The sequence below is a fragment of the Aplidium turbinatum genome, chromosome 2 (assembly GCF_918807975.1).
Source record: "Aplidium turbinatum chromosome 2, kaAplTurb1.1, whole genome shotgun sequence".
NCBI classification, from domain to species: Eukaryota; Metazoa; Chordata; class Ascidiacea; order Aplousobranchia; family Polyclinidae; genus Aplidium; species Aplidium turbinatum.
The window spans coordinates 51,855,443-51,868,226 of NC_137473.1; the positions used below are offsets into that span (position 1 = coordinate 51,855,443).

The 12,784-nt window shown below is 37.5% G+C and overlaps 1 protein-coding gene across 1 annotated transcript in view; it reads left to right on the forward strand.

Annotated features, from left to right (window-relative positions):
- LOC145764398 (cubilin-like) overlaps positions 1-12,736 on the forward strand; it is a 67,245-nt gene extending 54,509 nt beyond the window's left edge. The window contains exons 45-52 of the mRNA XM_082576014.1: positions 1,614-1,761; positions 2,746-2,793; positions 7,440-7,581; positions 8,151-8,262; positions 9,245-9,468; positions 10,272-10,438; positions 11,111-11,180; positions 12,335-12,736. Of these exons, the coding sequence (XP_082432140.1) occupies positions 1,614-1,761; positions 2,746-2,793; positions 7,440-7,581; positions 8,151-8,262; positions 9,245-9,468; positions 10,272-10,438; positions 11,111-11,180; positions 12,335-12,338 (915 nt within the window). The 3' untranslated portion in view covers positions 12,339-12,736. The remainder of the gene's footprint in view (positions 1-1,613; positions 1,762-2,745; positions 2,794-7,439; positions 7,582-8,150; positions 8,263-9,244; positions 9,469-10,271; positions 10,439-11,110; positions 11,181-12,334) is intronic.
- The last annotated feature ends 48 nt before the right edge of the window (positions 12,737-12,784 follow it).

Consider the following 12,784-nt stretch of genomic DNA (forward strand, 5'->3'; position numbering starts at 1 on the left):
TAACTAGAATATACTGTAGGATGCTGGTTTCAAATACGGCAAAATCTGCACTTGATGATGCGTTTAAGGTAAAGCTTTGAGGATCCAAAGCTTCACCCTGCCTTTGTGCAATCAAGATAAACGTAAAAGCTTCTTTAGCAATGACGAATGTGAAATTCACCATGAAAATCAACTTGCTATCAACATGCATAAACTCTCAACGAGTGCATAAATTTTTAAGCGTGCAAAATGTCCTGGTTTTTGGAATGCTGTAATAGTTAGAGCTCTGCTTAGTTTCCGAGTGGCTTCGCCTTCGGCTTTAATGCTGGTAGATCTTCGATCGATTCCAGGTCGGGTCATACCAAAGACTTTAAAAACGGTAACGATTGTGTTCCTTCTTGCATAAAGCCGTGAAGATAAGTCGGGTAATAATGTGATGACATTCTAAATCTAATACAAAAAAAAATGAGCTCTGTCGCTAAAAGATCTTGGCTGTTGTAGAGCGACAATAAATTAAACCATAACATAATTAATATTATTACTGGCACAACGTTTGACGCCTATCGAGAGCATACAACCGTTAACTTCTTTGTACTTCAGTTCGCTTAAAAATCTTTATCCGGCCATAACTCTGGGTATGACAACAGGGTAGAAAATTTATTGTTTCAACATAGAAGATTCGCATATCCAATGCTTGCCATAGTAATCACAAACGTTACCAATAGCTCGATAAAAACGAAACGTATACAAAGAATCACTAAACATTGGTGAACACAGACAATTACAAAATAAATGGAGACGCTCCGAGGATTCGGAGCATTTTTACTACATTCCATTTTCTTACTGAATAGTTGTGATTGCACAAAGAATTTCCAAGTCTAGCTGGCTAGTCGAAATAAGCAGCGTTGGAAATAATGCGTAACCGATCGCGTCGCGAGTTTCAAAACAACTTGTGATTTCCTGGTTGATGACGATTTTCCAACTTACTTGATGAGAATTTTCTTGTTGGTTGCATACAAAAAGTACCTATTTAACACTAAACATATTTTATAGATGGTTTACTTTTTCACAAGATGTCAAATACTGTCTTGAGAACTCATTCATTGCTTGTTGTGATCTCAATCTCAAGTTGTTTTTATCTAAATTGAATTTGTTTAGGGTCGATTTAGTTTTAATGTAGGATCCGAAGTTTTTTTCTTTTTATTAGTTCACACAGGATGTTTCGGGTTTACCAGACCCATGCGACAACAGTTTTTTCACGTTAAGATAACGTCTGCACACGTTACATTCATGTGAAGCAGGACTGCTTTGCTGGTAGGGCAACTGGTTATTTGATTAGCTTGGCTTTTCCAGTCTTAAACTAAATTTTCTACTTTTGCAAACATAAGCTTCACATGACGAATATCAACGTCTTTGTTTTATTGTTGTTGTTTTATTGTTGCCTTTCCACTCCTGCATCGTCAGGTAATTTCAGAAAAGCTCCCAGACAGCAAATCAATCGTTTTTTACATTGATTCATCGCCTGCAGACGTTGATAGTCAATGGCGTTGAATCAACGTAAAAAAACGATTGATTTGCTGTCTGGAGGCTGTCGCCTCTCATTATAAACTTTTTAACACCAAATAATTTTCAAGATATACGAAAGCGGTTTTGAGACTCGACGGATGTCAGGGTTTGTAGCCCCACCCAAAACTTACGTTTCGACAACTAACAAGGTGGAATTAGTGTTCATTTCTGATCAGGCGGTCACCCATTCGGGCTTCGAAGCGACTTACGTTTTGGGTATGAAGTTTAGTTTTCTTCAAGACTTTAATTTGTTGCAATCTTTCATCCCGATACCTCAATCAATAAGCAACTTGTTTTATTGACAAACAGTTTGCCTCGTTAGCTCAGTGGTTACGCGCCTTGCTCAAGATCACGCGCCGCTGGTTCTAGTTCAGGACAGCTCTCCATTCAGCGACACTCACTCGATAGAATAATTCCCCGGCAACAACACTTCAACAATCGGAAACTTCACTCTGCTAATCTCGGTAACCGGCCCTGCGTCAAGAGCCTCTACAAGTATGTGAAACTACTATAAATAACCAACCTATCAAGGCTTTGTCAGTCCGAAGACAAAGATTCAAACCCAACCAAACCAAAAATGGAACGACTAAGCTGCTGTGTCGCAATTCTCAACGTATGAAATCCTTCGCCAAGTTGCTTTATACAGCAGCAATGAAGAAGAAATATTAGAGTTCAATAACACAAAATTTTGAAAAGAACTATCAAGTTTTGTGCAGCCACAGCAACCACGCAATGAACAGTATCGTTTGGTTTAATGATATAGGCTATAATGAAGCCGTTTATTAAATTAACTTGCACACGGGAAAGTGGTTTGACTATTAATTCAACTACATATTTTAATAATAATTCAATTTTCAAAAAATGTGACAATCAGTTATTTAAACTCAAGTCTTCAAATGGAAATGCTTTATCACTGACAGAAATCCAACAACAAGCAGATATACTCTCGGTGAAAGGCTCTGCGTCAAAAGCCTCTACAAGAATGCTAAACTACTAGGAATAAACTATCAAGGCTTTGTCAGTCCAATGATAAAGGTTTAAAACCAACCAAACCCAACCGACCTACAGAGTCAGCGTCGACGACTGAGCCTGTGTTGCTAAATGGTCCAGTGCTCTTGAAAGCATGCAAAAGATCCATAACTAGGTTGCACTCTTAATTCACTGCTCTCTCCATTTTCCATAACTCTGTATTGTTTTTAGATGACGCTGTCAGAGAAACATCTTTATCGGTCGCGTCTTCATCAAGAGGCAAGCTTTTATTTAAAAAAAAAACATCTTTAAACTGACAATTTTGCCATACTTTGACTTTTCGAATTTGTTTCGCGTCAATTTGTAGCCTAGACAGGATTTAATTGCAAGGGGAACAAGTGGAAAACTAGGCTATGTGTGGAGGCTTTGATTGCGTTTTTGGTACTTTCAATGCAGCAAAGATCAGGAAAAGACTTCTTCTTTTGTGTTGTCGCCATATATCAGGGCACCTGTTGGTTAGCCACTGTCTGGAGTCATCGTCAATGGAAACTAGACCTTCCATACTATGAGGTGGTATGGAATATCAACACCCCACCGCCTACTAACAGATGTAATGCTCAGATATGAGCAGGAAAAGACGGCAGTTTGGACTATGAAACTGATTGCTTTGCAAATGTAAACAGTTTTAGGCTATATTATAGACCTAATTTGACTCAACGTAGCGGTTTTGTTCGTCGACCTCAATTGCAATAGCGTAGCCAAGTGAGGGAATAAAATTCATTCTTTTCCTTTTACGGTACATGTGTCATCCCAATGATTAAATCAATAAAAATAAATATACGATATTAATATTATATTTAATATTTATCTAACTATCGTGATGTCACACACGTCTTAACCCTTTGCTTTTCAACGTTTTTTTGGAAGTTAACTGCTCAAGGGGGGGCCGTTTTTGGATCAAATTCAATCAGCTGTTACGTGTTATCCGCTGATGCTATTTCAACAGAAGTTGCACTGGTGTGAAAGCAAATCATTTGTCTATAAGTTTGAAAAGTCATTATTTTAAAATTTTATATGTTAAACTTGATATTTCAATTTTTGCAAAGGTACCCAAAAACGACAATTTTGATTCAACTTGCCGCTATTTAATTACCGTGCTAATCCGATTTCATGCAAACTTCTAAATAACAAAGAGCTCGATCGAACGCACGAAGTGTGTGTGCGGTGTGCCGAATCATTGCATTGATTAGAATTTACGACTTGCGAGCAAATCTTATTGTAAGCTACTCACTTGACTGATTCTAAAATAGTTACAATCAGAGTAACATTGTTGCACGCATTTGAAAAAAAAAGACAAAACTGCGTTTGTTGTCTTACATTTTTATCCTAAACTAATGCATTCCGAAACTCATGGCTAGCTTCTAGTTTTATGGAACCAAATTTCTCATAAGTAACACCTTAGCCTGCTTGAATAGCTGTTTACATCTTCGTTTGTGTATTTTAGGTCTACAATTGAGTTTGTAGTATGAATATTTTTAGTAGAGAGAAGACAATTGAACAAGTTGTTGAAATAATCTGAAATTTCTAAGTTCAAATTAGGTGCTTTTGAAATTGTGGATTTGTGTCAAGTCGCATCACAAATATCATGCAGGCCACATCATAAGTCATTTCGCTTACGGGTGTTTATAAACATGACTCATAAATTACATCCACAAAAAATACAGCATTTACATCAACAAAGCTAAGTTCGAAGCTCACTTTTTATTGAAGATTGTGTCAATCAATTTGAAAATACATTTTTAGTCCGCCAGCGTCGAAATAATGCAACAGCGAATTGAGGAACATGCGTAAACAAAGGAAATGTGAAATAACCCACAGTCAGCAAATCTACATAAATTTAACGTTTACAAATGTTGAATCAATGTAAAAGGACTGGATTGCTGACTGGGTCCTTATTGTTTGAAGCACTAAAAATACGCGTAAAAGCGACAACATCAGCAAGGCAGTGATTATGTTTCTGGCCAAAAAAAAAAAACTTTTGACTTCAAAGATAAAAATGATTATAACGAAGCTTCAAAGTTTGTCGTAAAACATTTTACAGAGATACAATAAACATAATCATTTTGTGCCAGATTGTGAGAAGACTTCCTAGATTCTTTCCAACCATTTGCATGATTGCAAATTATTTTCTATAACTTTATATTGCTAAAAAGTGGCTTCTTTGTTGAAACAACGTGGCTACAATTCTATAAAAAATTCTTAGGCCTACTACATTGAAGTAATGAATTTTTTTTTGTGATTTTGCTGATGACGTTTTACAATATCCGAGAAGTAAACAATAATAATGATGAATTATTTTACAAAACCGTGGTTTGCAAGTGCTTCACAAAAAATTGTTGGGGAAAATTTACTATTAGACGTAAAACGTTTGTAAAAGAAAATTGTCGGTTTACGTATTTATAATGTTTATTGCGCTGTTATCGAATTATAACTGCCTGTAGGCTATTGTCTACCTTTGTGGTTGCTGGCCAGCTTAGAGCAGCATGCAAACTAAGCGTTTATGGTATTTGCATTGTGTTATGATTTTCGAAAATTTCCCACAAGGTCTTTATTTTTATCGTGATATTTTGTGCCTCTTCTGTCCTAAACTTGAAGTTATTGTGCAGCACAATCCACATCGGTTTTTAGACTCAGTCTTCATTGAAAATCTTTTGTGTGGTGCATCATTTCAAGTAGTGTCTTCCCCTAAACTGTTACACAAATCGCCCAGAACCAGGTTGATTATTATGTATCTTACAGCCGTTGAGAGCCCGTTATTGTATGTGCGGAATTACTAGATGTCTGACCCTGACTAAATTCATGCCAAAGTCGAGCAAATTCTGCTTTCGGGATCCTTGCCGTTATTTACGGTATTTTTTGTTGATAAGTTTAGGCAGCATTTTTCCAAGATAAATGAAGACATCGATATTGTTCGTCACTTAGATTTAGTTTTCTCAGCATTGTTTATTCATTCTTTGATCCACTAGTTTGTCCCACTTTTGGTATAATCGGATCGTTTATAAATGGCGGGTCTTCACAATAGCCGGCCTCTTATACATTGGCGCAAGGTATTCAGATGTTGAATCAATGATGAAGAAAGCTGATTTGTTGTTTGTCTTATGTGACGCCTAACTTTATGCCTCGTCTACAGTACAAAATATTTTGTAATGTACATTGTGTACATTTTACATTTTGTTTGCAGGCCTACATTACAAAATATTTTGTAATGTAAATGAGGCATTATCATCTTTATTTTGCGCTCTTTAGAACAAAACACAGTGCACTGTGAAAAAAAACACAGGACATAACAACAAGTAGGCGACATAAAGCAGTGAAGGGACGCCATCGAGTTAGCTGCTACGTGTAAATGGAGCCTATCTCATAATTTTGAGTGTATCTCACAATTACTGTTTGCAAAAACGCTATTTCTCCGGCTTCTCCCAAAAGCATTTGCAGTGATACATTTCCTCAATTGCAAGTTTTGTCAATGAGAGCATTTCCATAGAACGTTTATTTCGAAACCAGGTTTTCGTGTCTTTATCCAAGAGAAGATTTCTTATTGTAACGTTTTTTATTCGTCAATGAATATTATCTGCTTGAAACAACTGTTTTGAATAGTTTGTGGCCTCCATAGCCTACTATTTTGATCGTGGATTGCTATTCTTCTTTGTAGAGCTGATAACGCAAAAAACGTTTGCTATTATTGTTTCTAATTAACAGCTTTGTGATCACTGGCTTTTCTTTGTAGCATAAGAAATAACGCGCTTTGTATTATTGAGGTCAAACCAAACAAAAGAAAGCAAGAGGATGCTTCTCTCTGCTCGCGCATATCGATGCACGAAGCAATTATGAGCTTATGGCTTGTCATCGCAATGTAATCCATTTCACGCTTTGCTGGAAGTTAGCTAGAAATAGCAAAAATTCACCAAAATCTTGAATTTACAAGAAAACTACACAACTTTTAGCATCAAATTTAATATCATCAGATCCGCCTGGCAATTTTAGGAAAAGTCAAGAAAAACCAAGTGCATGGCGTTACTGTGCTTCAAATAATTAAAGGAAATATGAGGGGGGGGCCAAACCTGGCCTCCCTTTGAGGAGCAAAGTGTTAAAGCCAGTCTAAGGAGGAGAGATTGTGACCCAGTCTTCCTGTTGTTGCTCTCTCCCCTTTTTAACCCCTTTTTAATCCCCTTTTAAACCCCATTTCGCCCGCCCCGTTAGCTCAGTGGTTACGCATCCGGCTCAACATTACGCGGCGCTGGTTCGAATCTCGGGGTGTGCGCTTGAGCAATGCATTTCAGGACTGCTATCCATTCAGCGGCACCTAGTGAATGAAATAATTTCCCTGCAACAACACTTCAACAATTGGCAAACTTCACTCTGTCAATCTCGGTAACCGGCCTGCGTCAAAAACCGCTACAAGTATGCGAAAGTACCAGGAATAACCTATCAAGGCTTTGTCAGTCCGAGGATAAAGATTAAAAACCAAACCAAACCAACCCCTTTTCAAATTGCGACCAATTTTTTCTGCTGATAAATTTTGATTGTAACCTACTCTATCGTACATTTCAAGCAACTAATATAAGAATCAAAAAGAAACATAATCACTTGGATCAAAATGGTTGAAACGCCTGGTTAATCTGATCAAAAAACAAAGAGCTCAAAATGTAGATATTAAACTCACATTCAGCAAACGTTTCGAAAACTATACTGTCTTCATCTTCAGTGTTATAAATGTACATTTATAGCTATTTAGTGCTATAAATGTACATTTACGGTCTGGCACTGAAGAAGAAGACAGCATAGTTTTCAAAATGTTTGTTTGCTGAACATGAGTTTAGTATCTACATCAATACGTCTTCAGCAATATCGTATCCTTTCTACAGTTTCTCCAACTACAGTCGCTCCTGAGGTAGAGGATGTTGATTTCCTCCCTTCCTGCACAGTGAAACAAGCCGTTGTGTCTATTTTCAGATGTGAATACATTTTTTCGAAACCACAGCAATACAATGGACCAGAAACATGCAGGTTGCCGGTGTACTATTTAAAAAACCGAATTAATTTGTTAACTTTGAAACATAGCTTTGGTAGAGTTTGCTTTGTTGAACCAAAGAGAAATAAAACAGGGTAACCTTAGCGGGTTTAACATACTTTTTTACACATAAAAAATATAACATAATTAAAATAAACTTAAACGTTTTCGAGACGTACGTGTGTCCTCATCAGGAATTATATCTGCAATATACATAAAATGAAAATCGTGCAAAATCTAATTTATCTTACGATCTTTCATTTTATGTATATTGCAGATTTAATTACTGAAGATGACACACGTAGCCTACGTGTCGAAAACGTTTGAGTTTATTTTAATTATGTTATATTTTTTGTGTAGGAAAGTAAGGTTACTCTGTTTTATTTCTCAATTTTGAAACAAAGAACTAATTTTTGCTATTTGTTTTCGAATTTAATTGTTCTTCATAAGTTGCAAAATGGTTTTCGTAACTGACATAACTTTACTGACGAACAATTTTGAAGAAAACCTAGGGCTGCAGTTGAATCAGTCTCTTTTGGACACAAAATTATTTTCTGCACTGCAGGCATCAAATTGATAGAGCAATCCGTTGCGTTGGAAACCAAATTGCGTTATGTCTGCTGGGCGGCACAAATAACAAATTAGATCAGCTCAACTTGCCGTACTTTAACTCGAAGGTAATGGAAACAAATTAATTAACTGGTCCTAAGGGTATAGAAATTTTGATATGGTCTTAATCAAGAAAACAAAGAGCTCAAAATGCTAAGACTGAATTCCTGTTTAGCGAGTATTTAAAAAACTAGACTGTTTTATCTTGATTGATTGATTGAATCTTTATCCTCGGACTGAGAAGGTTCTTGCAGAGCTTAATCCTGGCAGTTTCGCATACTTGCAGAGGCTTTGAACCAATGACGCAGGCCGGTCACCGAGATTTACAGAGTGAAGTTTCCTATTGTTGAAGTCTTATTGCCAAGGAATTATTCCATCCATTGGATGCCGCTGAATGGAGAGCAGTCCTTAACGTGCGTTGCTCAAGTGCACACCCCGAGAGTCGAACCAGCGCCGCTTGAACTTAAAGCTTCTTCGTTCCAGAAGTGACGCACTAACCAACTGAGCTAACGGGGCGGACTAAGTGCTCGCTCTCGAAAAGCCAGTTTTTGAAACTTTTACTGAACATGAGTTCTGTTTTAATATTTTGAGCTCTTGTTTTTTTATTAATTGAACGTATTTTACTTTCGAGATTTATGGCAAATAAAGTCACATTCAAATTACACCAATCCATTGCACAATGCTTTGTCATATCCAAGCTAATTTGCTGTGGCTGAAGACTTAGAATGATCGGGAAGGCAAGGAAGCCAATTCATGTGTCTACTTTCATGCCTGTCGTCGTGTGTCCTGCCAAAGACATAGGTGCTTTTGAGCAATATCAGACAGACGTTCTTACCAACGAGTTACGAGTGTCGTACCTGGGCATGCATTTGTCGAACACATTCATCCATGTCAACCACATGATTAATTATTTTTCAATCTGTTGTCCAAAGATGAACCGGTGTAGTAAACATTTGACAATTGTCATCCTTAGGCTAACTCTTTTTGGCTAAGTTTTTATAATGAAAAGTCGTGAAAACAAACTATTTCCACGCTTAATTTTAATTTCAGAACATCCTAGAACATCTTAACGGTCTTATAATAACTCCGAATCGTCCAACAGACCAAAACATCGGCATGTTCTGCGACTATACAGACAGAAATGAATCATATCCTGAGCAAGTGATCAACTATTTTAGTTTCTGTGAACGGGGAACCATCCATCGTTTGCTGGACAAGACCAAAGATTTCTACTATTCGTTCGTACATGCCGCAACTGAGAGTGTTATATGCAAGTAGGTTGCTGGGAAATTTAAGCTCCTTCTCTAATGGTTGAAAGCGTCTTAAATCACAATCAACTGCTGGGTTTTTAAAAGAGTTAAGAACTTATTGGCCAAACATAATTCATTTAAACCGCTGACATCGAAAGCAAAGTGCTCAGAGGCTGCCAACTGCGACGGGGAAGTTCCTAAACCCACTCCTTTGCTGAGTGCCAAGCCGGAATAACGTTTAGTACCATTTTTAAAAGGTCTTTGGTATGACCCGATGGGGAATCGAACCCACATCTACCGATGCAGAGGCGAGCACTCAAACCACTAGGCCATTGAGCCGGTGTAGATTACTATTAAAGGTTGATGCTGATGATAAGAAACAGCTGACTTGACAAATGAATTAGCTTTTGAATTACAGCAAGGGAACCGAGACAGGTAATGCAAACTTGGTTCAATACCCGGCTTAATCAATCAATCATTTTATTTTTCGTCATTAACGCGTCCGGGAAGAAAAAGATACTAACTACAAAAATCGATATAGACCTACCAGCACGTTAATGAACGGTTGTTGTTGATAAACACGGTTCACCACTAGCGTGTAATAAGTTGAATGGGCGTAGCTGCTGAAAGAAAGGCGGCCGACAGATAGAAACTGACCACCTCACTTTCGTTAGTGCCGAAGGCTTACTGTAATGAGAACCTTTCTCAATTTTCCAAGCTCGATAGCTGAGTTTGGAACCACCTTTATATTAAGTAAAGCGAGTTAGAAATTTTTTAAACTTTTTGACTTGTTTTGATAATTCAGTTTAACCTTCTCAATTTCACAGATCTTTTCAAACATTGAAGAATTGGATTCTAGAAACGTCATACAATCTCTGTGATTATGACGTTCCACCCTTACAAAAGGTGGAGGACGACGCTCAGAAGTACATCAGCCGTGTTCTCAAAGTTGCACTTGCAACCATAGAAGAAATGAATTCTACTTCATGCTCAGGCTAGTTGAATCATGTACATTTGCATAGATTTCAATCAATATCCTTTAGCGTCAGTTTAAACTGACGACGTAAAAAGTAGGACTCCAACCATACTGATGCTGATAGGAGTCCGGATTTTAGATTAATTTGATGATGAAAAGTCTAGTTAAATATTTGACCACTTGGCCCAAAATTTGATCTTCTCTTTTCAGTATCAGTATGATTATAATCTTTTTTTTGTGCAGTCAATTTAAACTGACTAGAAGGATATAGGTTAAAGTCTTGTAATATGTCAAGCATAAGATTGATTGATTAATTGTGGAGATTTTCGTCCTCGGACTGAGGAGGTTTCTCTGTTTGCTTTTCTTTAATGCGCTTATAGATCGTAGATAGTTTAATCCCCTATTTGCGCATATTTGAACGGAATCATCCTACCCCAGTGGGATAGGCTAACTATTAAGCTGCACCAAGTAATTTATTGGCAGACCCATATCATTGCATCGGAGGCGCAGACCTTTTCTTACGGATTCACCAACTGCAGAATAGTAAAATTAAACCGCCAGCTTCGATAACAAAAAACATCAAACTTTTCGAAATTTACATCCTCTTCCAACTTTCCTAAAATGCATTTGCAGCCTAACTACTTAATCTTCACAAGAGCCATCACAAGTTCACGACTTATGTTGTTTTAGATGAATCGGTCAAGACATGTGTGCATGGGTTCGGGTTCGGATGCGCCGAAGTTGACTCTAAAGAGTTGAAGTGAGTGGTAGCCTACTGTACATATGTTATGTGTTTACTGTAATTGAGAAAACTTTAAGCACAGGTTATTTTGGTCTTAATAGCGTATGCATGTTTCTTAAATAAATAGGCCTCGGTATATTTTACAGTCATTTGACCTCATAATCATAACGTACCCAATTACTCTCGTCTGTGACTATTCACTTTGCTTTGATGGTAATATGACTGTTTTTGTAGGATGAAAGTTTTGCAATACTAATGATGATTATTTGCATAATTGAAAACGTTCAGAAAGTAATTTTCACAAGCAGGATTTTCTATTTTTATCAGTCACCGCTCAAAAGAAGCACGGTTGTTGTCTAGATCGATTTATTTAAAATCGCAGACGGTTTTCCAAGGCTCATGTTACGCATAGCATGCAACAAGCAGCAGACTCCGTCAACTATAGTTGCAGTAGTTCGCCTTTTTAGGTAAAAGGTCAAAGGGTTTATTGCAGATCGTGGCAACTCGGTGCTACAGTCAGCGGTTTATTACACGATGTAATTTTATTTTATAACGCCGCATCCATCAAAAGATTGTTTTTAAAATCATATTAGGCCATTTCTTTTTGTTCCCCCCTCATATGACACCGGCCGTGACGCTAGTCACTAACTTTTATAACGTGATGTGGCAATTTTAAGACCCCCAATGGCGTCATATGCAATGGTGGTATTCGACCAGTTCGCGCGAACCGCTCCTAAAACTAAAAAAGCTTGCAGAACCGATTCCTGGCCAACTTTTTCCTGTGGAGCTAATGCAATCACCGTACGCAGAGTTGCCAGATGTGACTAATTTCAAACAAAGAGAACCGGTAACTAACTGGATTGAATCCCACCACTGGTTATATGATAAGCCAGGCTACTTGAGCAGTCTCATTCGGGTTACGTTGATGTCTCGATCTCTGCAATACAAATTCAGCTCAAAACTTGTGGCAACCGAGATTAAATTATTTTATTCGCGATGTGAACTCATTGTTCTCAAGTAGGAGTGGCTCACTTGGCAGACATGTAATTTACCGTCATTTTTACGAGATCCGTTGTATGACGGGGTGCCAAACCACGTTAACACACTAGAAGATAATGAGCTATTTTATGTTGCAAGACACTTACATACGCTGGTTCTGGTTCTATTTTCAGGTAACACAAAGTTCTCAGAACACGTTCCATTCAAAAGCACTCAGGAGATCTAGAAACTTGTCATGACACTTGGCCGTAATTTCAGTCAAGCAAAAACAGATGATTTCAAACAATGACGTAAAAATGATGGATGAATCATATTCTATCATTTTGTGAGTGATAAGTTATTTCTAAGCTTTTAAACCAAGGGTCTCAAACACGCGACCGGCGGGGACGTTTTGGTGCGGCCCGCGGTGCGATTTTGAATTTTCAAATAATTAACAATTAAAATTCGCTTTTATTGACTATTCACTTTGTGAGATAATATTCACTCTAAAATTGCTAAAAAAGTGTTAAAATGCCCATTAAACTTGACATCACTTTTTAACCTATTCTATTGTTGCATCATTTTATTGCGTGCAAGAAGCCTAGTTGTTATATTACAATCACATTGCCTATTTACTTCGTGTG